At 45.3% G+C, this 17,458-nt stretch overlaps 1 protein-coding gene across 1 annotated transcript in view; it reads right to left on the bottom strand.

Annotated features, from left to right (window-relative positions):
• Positions 1–10,378, bottom strand: part of PHEX (phosphate regulating endopeptidase homolog X-linked) — a 215,977-nt gene extending 205,599 nt beyond the window's left edge. Inside the window, 3 exon segments of the mRNA XM_027607309.2 lie at positions 2,742–2,810; positions 8,857–9,089; positions 10,146–10,378. Coding sequence (XP_027463110.2) covers positions 2,742–2,810; positions 8,857–8,974 — 187 coding nt within the window. The 5' untranslated portion in view covers positions 8,975–9,089; positions 10,146–10,378.
• Between the last annotated feature and the right edge of the window lie 7,080 nt (positions 10,379–17,458).

Consider the following 17,458-nt stretch of genomic DNA (forward strand, 5'->3'; position numbering starts at 1 on the left):
CCGCGCCGCGCGCACGCGCACAGCCGCCGCGCGCTCCCCGCGCCTTTGCGCTGCTTTTCGTTTAAGACCTTCCCAGAGACATTTATGCGGTGAGTACCTAACAGCTGTTCTGCAGGCCCCTAAGCACAGTGAGGCTCATGTTACACAGAAGAGGATGTATCCTTGGTGAGTCTTCCATCACAGAAACAGAAAAAATCAGTTTTTTTCAATATTAAAAAGCCATTCACCAACGTGAAAATTCAAAACGAAACAGCAAGGCAAAACAGACTAGCTGGCAGGAGAAGACATTATCAAATGACATTCTGTAAGTCTTACTCTTGATTATGATTTGTAATAAAGAAAACTCATACGGTAAGTGGCTCTCCATACAAAAAGTTGCCTAAACGCAAATTAAAAATGTTTTAGTTCAAAAAAAATCTCATTTTCACACATCTGCAAGGACCCAACCACAGCAAAATCACAAGGTGACATGAAGTCTAAACCGTGACCTGTTGACAGTTCCACCTGGTGTCCCCCTCTACTTCAAGTCACCACTTTCCATTGAGGAACCCTAGGTCAGCCACTGAAGCTGGAAACAGGAAAGGGTATGGGAATTCCCAAATTGTTCTCACCATTCCCGGGATGAGATGGAGAAGCTGAAACAGTTGTCTAGTCACCAGACACTAGTAGGTCTATTGTTATGAAAAAGGCAAGACAGGACCACAGCCAAAGAGTAACCTGGCATGGCCTTATTGCACCAAAGCACTGATGGAGAGCAAACAGACATGAACTTGAAGCCCAGCCCAGTAGCTAACTCAGGATGGGACCCTGGGCAAATTATTTAGCTTCCAGAAGGCTCCATATCCTCATCTGTAGTTGGGCCTGGTGATAGCACTGACATCATGGGGTTCTTAAGATTTTATGAGACAGCATATGTAAGTCACTTAACACAATGCCTGGTTAAAAAACACATATTGATCACTTAAAAATGGGACAAAGGGCACCTGGGTGGCTCAGCCATCAAGCATCTGCCTTCAGCTCAGGTCATGGTCCCAGGGTCCTGGGATCGAGCCCCACATTGGGCTCCCTGCTCGGCAGGGAGCCTGCTTCTCCCTCCCCCACTCCCCCTGCTTGTGTTCCTTCTCTCGCTGTGTCTCTGTCAAATAAATAGTCTTTAAAAAAAAATTCCAACAACACACAAATTCCAACAACAAAAAAATAATGGGACAAAAAATAGCAATTGTCTAATCCCTCACCTTTAAGGCCTCTGAATTTAAAAGCTCTTTCGCCTGAGTCTTTTCCATCTCAACAAATGCCACCGCCAAAAATCTAAGCATCACCTTGATTCTCTGCTTTTTCTCACAACTCATTTCAAATCCTTCAGCAACCCCCTGGCTCCAAAACCCTCTACACTCTCCCTTTCCATCTCTGGAATTCAAAAAAGCATCGCGTCTCATCTGGCTTACCAAAATAACCTCCCGCCTGATGACCTTCTTCCATCTTGCTCCCTATGGTCTCTTCTCCACCCAAACGACTCTCCTGAGTCTAGGTCTCCACAGAGAGATCTTTTTAAATGCTAATAAGATCATGTCTCTGTCTTTATTGAAACCTTCTGGAGCCTTTTGAGCACATTTAGGAAAAACCCACACTCCCTGACACCTGCCTTCCCCACTAACCCTCATCACCTGCACTCTGCCCCTTAGGCAGTAAGTTCTCCCGCTCTGGGACCTTTGCCCCAGTTCTTCCCCATACCTGGAAAGGCCTTTCCTCGATCTTCACACAACACGTCCCTTCTCATCATTCAGGGTCATTTCAACATCATTTCCTCAGACTTTCCAATCTAGCCATCCTGTCACTTGCTATCACATTATTCTACTTGAATATTTTAATCTTCTGCATAACATTACCACCAGCCGATATTTTTCTTCCACATTGATCACCTTGTGTTTATTGTCTTCCCCTACCGGGTGATTCAACTTTACTGCTAACTTGGTGCCTGACTTGGAATAAATATTTGGCAAATTAATTCATTAATCTCTTAAGACCAAGAGCAAAGTGAAACGGCTATGTGCTTAACTAATCCGTTTGACTCTCTCCTTGGAAAATACACTAGTGTCCGTGCCCACTTAAAGAAGAGGGGGAGGGCGCTGGAATCTGGGTCCTGCAAATCTAGGCCCTAACCCTATTCCCTTTTCCCTATAGAGGGAATATAAGGGCTGTGCCAACACTGAGGCAAGTTTAAACACTCATATTCACTGTGGAGTACCCACTGATACATGGTCCGGTCACCTCAAGACAAGTTTGACTTGTAAGGACCCAAAGTGATTTCAGGTGACAGTGGAAGCACAGATTGATGGAGGATCCCTGCTCAGAGACAGACAGGTCGGATCCACTGACCAAATGATACAGAGAGACTGCTCAGGGTAAACAGGGACCTGTATCCAGCTAAGGCCATAGGAAGGCTGATGATCTCTCTGTTTGGGTGTTAAGAAAAGCCATTAGGCCTTCCAAGCCCCTTCCGGATTTCCTTATAATGACTTGGAATACCCCACAGCTGTTTTTTGCAAGGAAGAAAAAAACAGGAAACCAATGCTCCACAATTTCACACTGAGATTTGAAGGTAAACTGAAAATTTCATCAAAATTGCATTTCATACTTGGTAAACCTCAAGCAAACAGAATACTAAAAATACCACCTGTTTTCTCTTCCTCTCCCCAAGGTACCATTATGATAGCTTGACACAGGATGGAAAACAGACTTACCAGCTTCGATGCATTCTGGCTTCAGGCAGTACTCCTGTTTAGCTTGGAGACTTAAGAAACCTTGACTCACTGAAAAAACAGACCAAAATAAAGAAATGACTGGCTTGTAGCAGACCACCGTCAGGTAACCCACAGTCAGGCACATATGCTAGACATTTGATATCAGTTCATCCTTCTCAGCATTGACACGGAGTTCAAAAATCCAGCTGGCTCAGTATCACCCAACCAGACTCCAGTCACAAGATAAGTAACCTTGGTGAGACTCGCTGCTCTGAAATTGGGTTCTCTAGAATATGAGTGGATACAGTCAGACCAGTGCTTCTCAGAGTGGGGTGCCCAGGCCTCGGGAGCAGCATCCCCTGGCAGCTCTTTAGAAAGATAAATTACTGAGCCCTATCGCTGACCTGAATCGGAAAGTCTGGGCGGTGGGGGGGGTGGGGGGGGTGGAGGGGTGGGGCACGAGCAGCCATCTGCATTTTTGCAAGCCCTCCAGGTGATTCTGATGCACACTCAAGTTTGAGAGCCACTGGGCTAGATGATCTCTAAAGTCTCTTCCATCTCCAATTATCTATGATTTAAGTCTCATAATTTCACTCTATTTACAACTACGTTCCTGTTTTAGAGATGGGGATAAAATGAAACTTAGAACTATGTCATTTGGAGTAAATCCAGACTGGAAGGAGAAAAAGAGCATGTGTGGCATTTAAAGTTCTGAATCTTATCTAAACCGTCCATAGATGTGGGGGGGGGGGGTGGTTACACAGTCATCTAGCAAGAGAGTCATGATACACCCTGTACCCCACACACCCTCCTCCCACCAAGCTCAGCCTAGCTACCGGACAGATGTGGCTTGTGGACCAAGCTTCCAACTACTTCCACCAGAACAAAACAAAACAAAAACCCTGCGAGATGGAATTAGCTTTTCACCAAGGGCTTAATTTTCCCCATCTGGCTAGCAATATTATCTAAATGGATTTCTGCAGAAGTACAGAAGGGTGCCCTATTTGTAAACTCCAGGCAGCACCTGGGCATTAGTAGATGTGAGTTTAGATTTCAAAAATATTTTTGGTAGCCAAGGAAGTTAACAGAAATTCATTATTGCTGTACTCTGTGAGCAGAAATAAGGAATCATTTGGAGATGTGGCCGTGGGGAGATGGATGGTGGGGAGTGAAGGGGAGCCAAGGCCTTTTGTGGCATCCTCAGCTGAGAAGCAGGGTAAGAAAGCACAGCGGTACCTATATTTCTGCTAGAGATGGAAGACCTGTATATCTCTTGCCAGTATGGCAATTTGTATTTTTTATTAACCCGCATTCTAAGAAGAGACTACTTTTTCTTTGTTCCTTTCTCTGCTGCCATCCTCCAAACAGCCTTTTTACTTGTGTTACATTACAGATATAAGAAAATTGCCAATGGAACATCTCAGGTCTGTTTTTAAGAAAAGAAGTATCTTAGGTGTGCCGGGCTTTCTCAGTCGGTTGGGCGTCTGACTCTTGATGTCGGCTGGGGTTGTGATCTTGGGGTCGGGGGATCAAGCCTTGCATCAGGCTCCATGCTCAGTGGGGAGTCTGCTTTCCCATTTCCCCCCCACCCCCCACCGCCACTTGCTCTCTCTCTCTAAAGTGGATAAATAAATCTTTTTTAAAGATTTTATTTATTTATTTGAGAGAGGCAGAGAGAGCGAGAGAGTGGCAGAGAGGAAGAGGGAGAAGCAGACTCCCCACTGAGCAGGGAGCCCGATGCGGGGCTCCATCCCAGAACCCTGGGATCATGACCTGAGCCAAAGGCGGTCGCTTAACCGACTGAGCCACCAGGCGCCCCTGAATAAAAAAATCATTTAAAAAAGAAAAACCTTAGCATAAAGGTGTTTTGATTTCTTTAAAGAGCAAAGTTAGATAACAATATAAACATGCAGCATAAACATTAGTACTGAATATTTCATTATGCCTGTGTGATGGAACCATGGGAGACATATTCCCTTCAGTCTACCTCTGTATGTTTACCAAATGTTCTTTAATGAGCCTGTATTATTTTTTATAATGGAAAAATAAACTTTATTATAAGTAATACTGTTATGATTCTGGACAGTACCATCTTGATACTAGCCTTATTTTTTTAAAAAAGCTAATGAGGAGCGCCTGGGTGGCTCAGTCGCTTGGGCGTCTGCCTTCGGCTCCGGTCGTGATCCCAGGGTCCTGGGATCGAGCCCCGCATCGGGCTCCCTGCTCAGTGGGAAGCCTGCTTCTCCCTCTCGCACTCCCCCTGCTTGTGTTCCCTCTCTCGCTGTGTCTCTATCTGTCAAATAAAGAAATAAAATCTTTAAAAAAATAAAAATAAAAATAAAAAGCTAATGAAATGGTTAGTTTAAGGAGTTATTGCTTTCATGGACAAGAACTCTTGACCCAACCCTCTAAGGAAGCAGAACTAGATATCTTTATCTGAATATGAGTAAAAAGGAAGTTTAAATTAAATTGGGATGCAGACAGACCTAACCCCTTGAGGAAGAGCATTATATCCATGGGGGGTGGGGTTAAGATCCTGCAAATAAATGAGAATCAACAGGACCAGATAATGTGAAGGTGTGGGTGAATGAAATTGGGACAACAAGGAGAATATTTTTTATATAAAAAATGAAAATGTTACTTTTTACTGGTTAGGTGCTTTTAAAAAAGGAGCAGTTTGGTTTCTCATTTTAGATTTTTCTTTTTTTTTTCTAAAGATTTTATTTATTTATTTAACAGAGAGAGATAGTGAGAGAAGGAACACAAGCAGGGGGAGTGGGAGAGGGAGAAGCAGACTCCCTGCTGAGCAGACAGCCCGATGTGGGGCTCGATCCCAGGACCCCAGGATCATGACCTGAGCCGAAGGCAGCCACTTAACGACTGAGCCACCCAGGTGCCCCATTTTAGATTTTTCTATAACCAGTAGAAATGCCCTCAGAATGCAGTGGAGTCATCCGCAGATCGACAGCGTGAGAATGACCATAAAGTAGGGGTCAGCAAACTATGACCCATGGGCCAAGTCCAGTCTTCTGCCTGTTTCTGTATGGCCCGTGAGCTAAAAATGATTTTTACATTTTTAAATGGTTGGAAAAAACCACAAGAAGAATCATGTTTCGTAAAAATGATCTGAAATTCAAATTTCAGTATTCAGAAATCAAATCATATCAAAATACAGTCATGCCTGTTTGTGTACATAGTTGCCTTCTTGCTGCAATGGTCAAGTAGCAGCAGCAGAGAGTGGATGGCCCAGAAAGCTGAAAATATTTACAATCTCGCCCTTTACAGTAAAAGGTCACCAACTACTACATTTGAGAAATAGACTGGCGAGGAAGAATGAAGGGGGAGGGAAGGAGGAAGAGAGGAAAGGACACTTTAAAATAAACTACTTATAGGCATATGGTTATACCTGCCATCTAAAATTCGAGTTTTCTAGCTTCTCTGAGACCATCCCAAGGCCGGTGGCAGTCACTCTTACCGTAGAAGGACTAAGGTTCAGGAAAGGGATTAGCCCAGAGCCGGAAATACAAAGAGGTAAGGAGGGATGCTAGAAATTGCAGGCATGTGCCTAAATTTGGACAGACAGGAAAATATCAACCAGGAAGTGCCTTGACAAGAAGAGGACTTAACCAGAATATCGTCAGAAAGAGTGTTGCCTTGCAGGTCCCTGGAGATTTTCAGACAAGGACTTCACTAAGTGCGCGGTGGAGGTAGGTGGCAGAGCCTGGGGGACAAGGCAGGGAAGAAGGGTCAGGGGGAAGGAAGTCTGAAATGGTGCAGAGATGTTGGACAAAAACCTACTAAAGAATGTGCATTTATCTGAAAGCAAATATCCCCGATTATATACATCCACGTGGACGTTGTCAGCTAGAGCAACGCTTCTCAGACTTTTTTCTTTTTTAAAGATTTTATTTATTTATTTGACAGAGAGAGACACAGCGAGAGAGAGAACACAAGCAGGGGGAGCGGGAGAGGGAGAAGCAGGCTTCCCGCCGAGCAGGGAGCCCGACGCGGGGGCCCAACGCGGGCCCGATCCCAGGACCCTGGGATCATGACCTGAGCCGAAGGCAAGACGCTTAACAACTGAGCCACCCAGGCGCCCCAAGGCTTCTCAGACTTTAATTTGCAAATGAATCAGCTGGGGATCTTATGGAAAGGCAGATTCTGAATCAGTAGTTCTGAGTTCAGAAGCTCAGGCTCCCAAGGCGTGCGCACGCTGCCAGTCCGCCGACCACAGCGACTAGTGGAGGTGTAGAGAGGCCACACTTTTATTTTCTAACATCATTAGAGCTCCTCTTAGAAATCTGCAGTAAGAGCCAGGTAATTGGGCACATTGCAAATTATTTTTGTCTTCTTTAGGCAGGCCTCCTTATCCATAACATTGCCTGACTTCAAGAATTTTACTGTGCTCTAAAAACTTAAGAGCTGATTCCAAAGAATCATCTCCTCTCAAGGAACAAAGATTTGCTGCCATTGAGAATATTCCAACTAGGGGCGCCTGGGTGGCTCAGTTGGTTAAGCGTCTGCCTTCGGCTCAGGTCATGATCCCAGGGTCCTGGGCTCGAGCCCCCTATCGGGCTCCCTGCTCGGCGGCGGAGAGTCTGCCTCTCCCTCTCCCTCTGCCTCTTCCCCTGCTTGTGCTCTGTCTCTGTCCCTCTCTCAAATAAATGAATAAAATCTTAAAAAAAAAAGAGAGAGAGAGAGAGAATATTCCAACTAATATGTAACAGCCTCAGAATATAGTCGTTCTTAAACGGTGGAATTTCAAATGCTTCAAGCAGCAGTAACATCATTAAAAAGAGTACATATTTTCACATAAACAATCATCATTTGGATTTTGAAGTTTGGGAGTGTTCACAAAACACAGATAGTCTAACTCTGTACTCACTTCCCACATAGTGTGTAGTTCCCATATGGGCATGTGCCGCGTCATTTTCCTCCCCTTTGAATTTCAGGATAGGACACATGTCTAAACCCCAAGTGCCGAGAAATCTCAGAAAAGTTTTTGAGAGCCACAAATTCAGCTGCAGGAGTAGGAGGTTTAGCTGCAGCAGAAAGCAGTAAACCCATCTAATTTCCTAAATCTAGAGCCACAGAGAACATGGAAAGATGGTTTGCTGGTTTTAGCAGAGTTTTCAACCACACAACCCTAACTCTTTTAAAGTCGAATCACTGGTTTCCCCTTGCCAAAATAAACATGGCCTCCTGCAACTTGTACGAGCCAAAGAAGGTTTCCAGGCTTGCTGCATTTCAGACTGCACCTCAAATCTCCTAAGGATAGGGGCTTGTTCCTATATAGCTTTCAAGCTAATGAAACTGTATGGGCTGTATGAGGAAAATACAAAGGGTAATAATCAAGGGTCCAAAATGCCTGCAATTTTAGAACATCCATCTCCCCTTTCCAAGATATCTCATTCTTATTGATAGGAATATGCTTTTCATCATATATACTCTCTGGGTACATCATTCTCACCAAGAGTCATTAAAATAATGTAATCACAATACCTTTCAAATGTTGGAAGGAAAACCTCTGTTTTCCTTCATATTAATTTTTAAAGCTAGAAAGGCAGAGTTAAAATTTCATCCCACCAGAGTCACTGGATTAGAAAGGCATGGAGGAATATCATTAAGGTGCCTGTTTAAAGACTGCTTTGTATTTTTTTAAGTTAAATTTCATGATTCATTCAGGCAAACATTAGCAAAACGCAAATGGAAAAAGAACTCCAGCGTGGTTTTGATCATAATGTAAAGTCTTTCCCCACAAAATAAATGAAAGTATCTGACTATGAATTCATAAACCCTCATTTTGCTAAATGTAAAATGCAATGCATAAGAAAATGTGGGCCCAGTGCGACCGAATCCTCCAGCTGCTGGAAGCTACTTTATACCCACTTGGCAGTCTGGACTATACATTTGGTGCTTGCCTGTATTTATTTATTCAGCTTCCTAAAGAAAAGGCTTCTTTCCCTTTTGCATATTTAATAGAAGCTAAGGATACACCACCTACTCACACATGCAAACAGCCCTCCACCTGCGTCCTGACAAGGTTTGCCAGAATAAAGCACAAGGAAACTTAACTGCACTCGCCCTGTTCCCTGGCCTCCAGCGCTCCACTTACCTAGAAAGAGGATCATGCCCAGCACAAGGGTGCCACCAATGAACACAGCCAGGGCAATTCGAGTGCCCCTATTGGCTGTCTTTCCAGTCTCCGTGCTGCTCCCCATTTCTTCCTCCATCAGGAGGGACGTAGAGGCCACGCGAAGAGAAGGTCACTTTTTGTGGTTTGGTGGCTGGTCTCAAGAGTCTGTTAGGCGTTGACATCCAAGGTTCTCTTGCTCTTCCACTAATAGCCTAAAAAATCCCGTCAGGAAATCTTCCCTCACCACCCTTTTTCAAATATTTCTTCACAAATGAAATAAAAGAAACCCAAAATATTGGTTGCCTTGGCTTTCCCCCTGACCAGACAAAACAAACAGTGGTTGCTTTATCTTGGTGCTCTCCCCCCCCCCCACAGCAAAGTCCCTCTCAACCGATGATTTGGCAGGCTTTTCTCTCAGGCGTTCTGAGTGTACATGTTTTACTATGTGGCTGAACAGATGTTTTAGCTATTTAAATGTATAGTCACTTTGGGAGGAAAAAACAATTGTCTTTATCAAAACTGGATTCTCATCAAACTCCCCCAAACCGTGATAGGTTAGGTGGCAGGGATTCTCCAGACCCGCTTTAAGGTCTCAATGAATCACGTAATTCTTTTGCACTAATCATTCTGCTCGCCTGAACTGTCTCCATCAAAGCTATTGTTTCTGTGTGCAAGTCCCTTTTTAAAGCCCTCTAAGAGTTCCTGGGATGTCCTGGAGCATTTTATTTTAGGAAATTTGTGTATGACGGCATGTGCCAAAAATCAGAGTCATAGTCCAGTCCAGTGCAAAGTAGCAATTAAGACAACCTACAGAGGCTGATGGTTTGGACTGGAACTTTTTTTAAGGAGAAAGAAAAAAGCACTTCCTCTCTGTGGTGCTAAGAACTGGATAAAAGACAGGTAAGCGTTCAAATTAAGCTTATTCGCAACCACAGAAGAAACGGTACGAGAGTTTTTTCCCTGCATCTTTTGATGGAAAGTGCCCCTGTGTATTTGGCCCTCCAGGCCCACCAAGGCAGCCTTTGGTTAGTACAGTTTTGTGTTTACATAAAATGCACATATCAGCAGATTCTCCAGGATAAAATCAAAGGCAATTGGTTTCCCTGGAAAGACTGAGTTAATGACTGGGTCTTTGATTTAATTTGCTAACAATTTAAATTATGAAAATCTGCTTTCTTCATGGGGAAAGGCAACTGAGAGTCCAATGCTATGGGTTTTATTAGCCAATGATACAAATGTCATTGATTCACAACACAGTTACTCCTTACCTGTTTTTGTTTTGCTGAAGCTCATAGGACAGTGGGAATGGGGGTGGAGGATTCGTCTGAAAACCAGTAGAGCACAGTTCGCAGGCAAAACTTGTGCCCGTGGCTTTGTGGGTCACACCAGAGCTCAGCAGACACTGTTGAGCCCAGCATAACACGGCCACGTGTTCATGGTCCTATCTGGCTGGTCTGGGTCAGGCCTTATATCCTTAGCGTGGGATTCTTCCAAGGTTTTAGACTTAATCCAGAACACATCCTACCTCACTTTCTGCTCATTTCACGTTGCCCCAAAGGCAGCAGAACATAAGCCTTTGTCCAAATTATGACATCAAAGCATGCTGTAGATATTATGTGCTCATTACCTCTTGATGTCATTTTGTTGTTGTTATTCCATAACACATCTTAGCAGGCCTTTGGCTCCTAGGAAGGGATTCTCCCAAGAGTTTTTAGACTTGAATCCACAGTACTTCTTAGACTGCGAGCTCTATGAAGTCAGGAATCACGTCCATCAAGTTCAATGCTATAGCCCCAGCATCTACAGTTCATGGCCCATAACAGTGAAGGGAGAAATAAGAACAATGAAAATTGGGCAAGTCAGCTCCAGGTACTCACTCTTAAAAAGCAGCTTCAGGGGTGGCTCAGTCATTAAAGCATCTGCCTTCGGCTCGGGTCATGATCCCAGGGTCCTGGGATCGAGCCCCGCATCGGGCTCCCTGCTCAGTGGGAAGCCTGCTTCTCCCTCTCCCACTCCCCCTGCTTGTGTTCCCTCTCTCGCTGCGTCTCTCTCTGTCAAATAAATAAATAAAATCTTAAGGAAAAAAAAAGGCAGCTTCAGGACACTCAGATGCGAGTGTCTAGGGGTCTTTCAGCCTCCTAATTCCTTCACTAAAGGCTCAAACAATAATAATATATCACAAAAGGATAGCACGTTCATTTCCCATTTTAACCTCATGGTAAATGTACATGCTTGATAGCAAAGGCCTTTTTATCTCTGGTTTGCACATGAGAACACTGAGGCCCAAGGACCAGCCTCAAGCAGCACAGCAAACTCAGGAAAGGGAAAGTCGGTGCAGGGATCGCTGCCGTACACTGCACGTCTGCAGCTTGTCAGAGCTCCCTGGGCACAAGGGAGAGGACACCCACACAAGCGTAACACCACTTCTTCCCGCTTTCCTTTCTTCTCTGAGTCTCCCACCTTCCGAAGCCAAACTGACAGGCAATGGTGGCTGCGGGTTGCCTGCGGGGGGAGCCTGCACCCACCTGGGAATGGTGATTTCCCCATAGGCGAGGGCGGCTGGGACTTACCCTGAAGTACACCTAGTCCTCACTTAACCATGTGAATTTGTTCCGGAATACTCAACTGCAAAAGTGAAAAGCCAGTAAACCAAAAAAGACTTCCATTAATCGTAATAGGAAAACTCCAATGCATTCCATCCCAAACGAAGATATGCAAATGCAGAGGGAACAATGCATTAACTGAACAATGAAAACAAGTCTATAAAAGTAACAACTTTCGAGGTATTGAAAATAAATACAGTTTGTCCATGTAATGCAAGTAATGAAGTTTTATTTTACTTACCAAAGGAGTAAAGAAGAGGAGAGCAGGTGGGGATTGGGAGGAGAAAAGGTGCCGGTGAATCATTCATTAGAAGGTGCCTTCTTCATTCTGTGCCATTTTCTGCATTAAGTTTTCAACCTTTGGGGAGATGTTGATTATCTTGCACTCAAACTGCATTTAAAAATAAATTTGTAGCACAGCAGGGTCGCCTGGCTGACTCAGTCGGTGAAGCGTGTGACTCTTGATCTCGGGGTTGTGGGTTCAAGCCCCACAATGGGTGCAGAGATTACTTAAAAATAAAATCTTAAAAAAAGAGAAGAAACAAAAAAGGTTGTAGCACAGAAAAAAAAAATAGAGCAAAATAAAGAAGTTCCAAGTATAGAAAAATAATGAGTGCTTACAAGAGACAAAAGCAAGGGTCTGTAAACTCAGGCACATGGGCCAAATTTGGGCCACCACCTATTTTTGTAAATAAATGTTATTGGAAGAAAGTCACCCCCATTCATTTACATATTGTCTATGATCGCTTTCACGCTACAAGGTCAGAGCTGAGTAGGCCCACGACGCAGATATGGCCCCTGGAGCTTATTTACTCTCTGGCCCTTCACAGAAACCCTGGACTGAAGGGTAGTAGAAGATGCTGCCTCTCATCCTCACCTACACGGCACACTAACACAAAGCAAAATGTTCACCTGAACTTGACCAGCTTCTCAAAATCATTCTATTGAATATTCTCTGAATGTCTGCTGTTGTGTCAATGTGTCACAGTGCATGTGTCTTCGTCTGAAACTGTAATATTAAAACTATGGTGTATTATTTAGTGTGTTTTGGGGTGAAGTGTCATTCTGGGATAAAAAAAGGGGGATGTCAAAAATGTTACAATTTCTCAAGAGCCATGAAAATTAGTTGACTGCAAAGTCACTACACAGGTAAGTCCGCTTAATCATCTGATCGGCCCCCACTGAATTGTTTCCATTCAGAACCTCCAGGACTGTCTTGAGCTTTAACTGGAATCAGTCAATGGAATCCACCGAAATTTCTTGAGCATTTCTCAGGTGTCTGGTCCCGTGCAAGGCCCTGTAAGGGCAGACGAAGAAGCCGTGCCCGGGGTTCCAGACCAGTAAACTGGGCCAGTCATCACAATAGGCAAAGCTCTTGGCAACTTAGTTACAGAGCACTAAAGGCCAACAAGTGTCCAGAGAAATAGAAATCCCTGAATGACAGATCCGCTGGGAAGACTTCCAGGGGGACCTGCTAGAATGGACCCCTTGAGGGGAAAAAAAGGAAGGCTTCCAGATAGGCCAAACCCCAGCTGACCTGGGACTCTCCTGGGCATTGACATCTCTCCCTGTAGGACTCCCAGGTAAGATTATTTATCCAAAGATAATAGAATCCTGCGACCTTGGCCCAACCTCAGTGGCCGGGATGACAGGCGAAGCGGAGTCTTTGTGCTGCACGAGTGCATCTGGTCATTGCTCAGAGGTGCGGGGCCTTCGGTTTCAGGCAGTAAAATCCCACGTGAGCTACAATTTCAGTGAGAAAGAAGGAAATGATTCAAAACCTGAAAAATGTATTCATCCATCCCCTGGAAGGAGGAGGGAGGAGGGAGAGAGGAAAGGGAAAGAAGAGCTAAACCGTGGCGCAGACTCAGAGCGGCGGGCTGTGGTGGGGCTCTGTTAACTTGTTGGCAGGCCTTTCAGACTAGGGACGGTTCAAGTCCCAGGCCTCCCACTAATGAGACTCATTACTTACATTATATCTGATCTTTTTCAACATCTTTCTTAGCTGGGTGTTCTGTCTCCTTTTACAGATGAGGAAACTGAAGTTTGGAGCTATTAAGTGATTTGCCCAAGGTCACACAGCAGGTATTTGTCTTAAGGCCTGAGAGGTTTCAAATTCCAACTTCTTTTCTCTCTGCCCTTACTTGATAAATTTGTTTATCTACCTCAGGTAATTAGTGAAGGTAGGTACAGCATGTCAAAATGACACTTGAGACCCAGGGAAAGCGATAAACTATGTCTCCTCTAATTCTCTTGTTGACAAGACTAATTATCAGGTTTCATTTCCTTCACAGGAATAGCCACCATCATTAAATATGGGGAAAAACTTTTTTGGGTTGGGCAACAAGAATGCCTCCCGATTTACTGCTGCTCGTAATTGAACATGGGGAAAGATAATCTACGTTTGAAAGGCCTTCCAACCATGTACTGTGCTGTTCACTTCTGAGCCTAAAGGGGGGTTTTATTTCTTGACTTTCTCACATCCTTGGCCATATAGCTACTATTTCTTCAGTGCGCACTCACTTCGTGTGTATTATAATCAGTCCTATGGTGGAGGAATCTTCTGTTTTACAGATGGAACTCAAATCTGTCGAGGTCTTGTTTTGAAATGTACCCCAGATTTGTTTTAAACAGGCCGAGGAAGATGACAGACACAGAGAAGGGCTTTGAAAGAAGAGTTTATTACTCACAGTTTTCAAGAGGAAGGGGCCACATGGGGAGGCACTGGGGTTGGTCAGGCAGCAGAACGAACAAGGGGGGAAGAAAAGAAGAGCAAGGGGAAAACACACACAAAAGCCTTTTATTATGGTTTTCAAGAAAAGAAATGGGCAGGCAGGCTAAGCAGCTGAGACAGGCTTAGGAAGGGAGAGTTTGAATAATTTCAGCAGGTGCTAGTCTATAGGAGTGGTCTCTAGTTGTCCAGCACCCGGCCCTGGGGTGATGTGGGTTCTGGGTAGATAGCATCCTGGACTGCAGGAGCCTGAGAAAAGGAGGCCGGTGAGGGTATGGACTCAGGATGGGTTGGGTTGCATTTCAAAGGCATGCCACAAGGCAAGTCATTTACCAGCTCTGGGAATTAGCGAACCCTGGCAGGGGCAGGCCCTCCCTGGGTCCACAAGGCCCAAAGATATCAAAGAGTCATAAGACATAGAAAATTAAAGGGGTGCCTGGGTGGCTCATTCGTTAGGCGTCTGCCTTCGGCTCAGGTCATGATCCCAGGGTCCTGGGATCGAGCCCCGCGTTGGGCCCCCGCGTCGGGCTCCCTGCTCGGCGGGAAGCCTGCTTCTCCCTCTCCCACTCCCCCTGCTTGTGTTCCCTCTCTCACTGTCTGTCTCTGTCAAATAAATAGATAAAATTAAAAAAAAAAAAAGAAAATTAAAAACATGAGTAACACAGCTCCAAAATTCTTCAAACCTTTTCCAAAGCATTCTACTGCATAGCATTCTATTAAAATGTAATGACTATTCATCCAACTAGTGCTTACATGCTACAGCCTCAAACTGATCAGATCCACCCTGACCCCTTGGTTAGACAACTAACATACAGAAGTTTGTATGCCTGTGATTATTATAGCCAACTGTTCAAGGATGGCTGACTCAGATGTTTAATGAAGGCAAGAGGCTTAGAGAAGTGCTTTTCAAGTTGGTGCGGTCAGGCACCGGAATCTCCTGGAAGGCTGGTTTAAACACAGATTACTGGGCGCTATTCTTCGAGTGTGTGACTCAGTAGCTCTTGGATGGTCTGAAATGTGTATTTCTCACACGCTCCCAGGTGATGCTAATGCCGCTGGCCTGAGGACCACATCTGGAGGACCACTGGCTTAGAGAAAGCATCACATCTTTTTAGTAAGGCAAACCGAAGAACTAACAAACCTAAACGTTAAACTTATACAGAGAACCCAGGGATGACATTCAAAATATTGAACAATATTTAAATAATTAAAGCGCCAGGCTGCTATGACTTGGTTAAAATAACATTTGTGAAGTGGATGCAGCACAGGGTGCTGGGTGGCGAGCTGTGCTTCGGCCAAAGACTACAGGAGAAACTGAAATAGAGAAGGTTCCTACTTGCAGGTCCTGGAGGATGCACACAGTGTGCCTCAATGGACAACATGGGGAGGTCAAGGGCGAGTTCACAGAGCAAGAGGCAGGACCTGGGCACGTGCCTTCGTTATGTCCCGGGGGTGGAGTGCTTTGGGGTTCCCAGGCCCAGGCCAAATTGGTCACTTCAAACCCAAAACAGCAGAGTTGTGGTAAGCTCCGTGGAGCTTTTATCTGAGGGGCAGCCTGGGAGGTGAGGGAGAGCATTCCTTGCTCGCAAGGGCTGCTGGGGAAATCCTATGAGGGACTTACACTTGCTTGTGACTCTGCATGCTGTTATCCAGGGCATGCACTTGCATGAGGGCCGAGGGTCAGTTTCGGGTCTCCTCAGGTGGCCTGGCCAAACAACATGGATGTCAAGGCAGCAGCACCATGGAGTGCTTGGCTAGATGTTCCCCACAGGCGCTACTTGTTAGCTGCTGTATCTGGAGGGTCCCAGGCGAGGGGCCGGGGCAGGTGAGGCCACCAGGAGGACTGGGGCAGTAGTCAGCCCCTGAAAGGAAGCAGGTATTTCAATAGTTAACAACAGCTCCGGCCACACCGCCATGCGCCCACGGAATTGCCATCCTGAGTCAAATTTCAAACGGACTTACGATGGTGCTTAAAACCCTTCAAGAGCTGCTGTCAGCTTTGGGGGAAATGTCAAAATGCATCACATGGACGTCCTGCATGACTGAACCCCTGCAATCCTCCAGGCTCACTTTGGTTGGCCCTTCAATTTACACGCTACACACCAGTCATTCTGAACCCTCTTCAAGTTCCCAGACACACCGAACTTCACCCAGGCTTTTTGCTCTCAGAAAAAAACATTCTTTTGCCCGGAAAACCATTCCCTTAGAAATTCAGATTCATCTTTTGAGAGTCAGCTCCAACCCCTTTGGAAGCGTCCTAAAGCCCTCTTCTTATCAAGGTCACGGGGTGACCTGTCTTATCACTTAGATTTTGTCACAATGATCTATATGGGAATCCACCCCATTAGACTACAGGCAAGTTGAGGGCAGGCATTTACCATATTGCATCAGTTTTAAGAGGGACTTTTTTTCAAGGTTTAACATCTCTAGAAGTAGGGGGTATCTCTTAATTTGATAGCATTTGTCTTTCTTAATGGTACATAGTATTGTGGTACATCTTACAATCAATTGTATCTTAGATTCAACAAAACAAGCTTTTTTCTTCCCTGTACCCACATGTCCTTGTGCAATACTGAGCACGGAGGATATGCTTTGAGTCTCAGCCTCACTCTGACCTTCTAGCATGTTCAGTGTCAAGCCCACAAACTACATTTTCCAGGCTCCCTTGCCAGCCGAGTTCTGGATTCTGTCAGTGGGAGGCATGCATGGGCAGAAGGCACGTACAAGTCTGCTTTGGTTTTCTGTTTGCTCCTCCTGGTTCTACCCGTGGCTCCAGCAGGCAACGGTGGGCTCCTACAAGAGTGGGGGCGGAGGTGACAGCAGCAGCAGCATATGGCTGCTGGTGCTCAGACTCCAGAAGCTTCTGCGGGACCGTGGCTCCTGGAGTCCCAGTCAGCAGCAGCTGCAGGGGGGAGTGTTTCGGCGGACTCGGGGTCAATACCTTTCGTCCTTTGGTAGCAGTAGCAGCTTCCGGAAGTTACGGAACTCTGAGCACCATCGTCCCCTCTTTACTCCTTCTGCTGATTGGTTCCAATACCTTTAGAACCAATTCTCTGCATTAAATACACTGTCTTTAGGATAGGTACAGCAGTTTCTGCTTTCCTGGCTGAACACTTGACAGTGATAGGCCCCTTCCCTGTCCCTCTGTAACTGGAAATAGCCATTCAGGTTGATGCACAGTCCACACTGCTAAGCGGCACAGCGCGGTGGCCACAGTGCCTAAGGGCATGGTGCCCGTGACTGAACT

Source organism: Zalophus californianus, chromosome X (assembly GCF_009762305.2).
Source record: "Zalophus californianus isolate mZalCal1 chromosome X, mZalCal1.pri.v2, whole genome shotgun sequence".
Lineage (NCBI taxonomy): Eukaryota > Metazoa > Chordata > Mammalia > Carnivora > Otariidae > Zalophus > Zalophus californianus.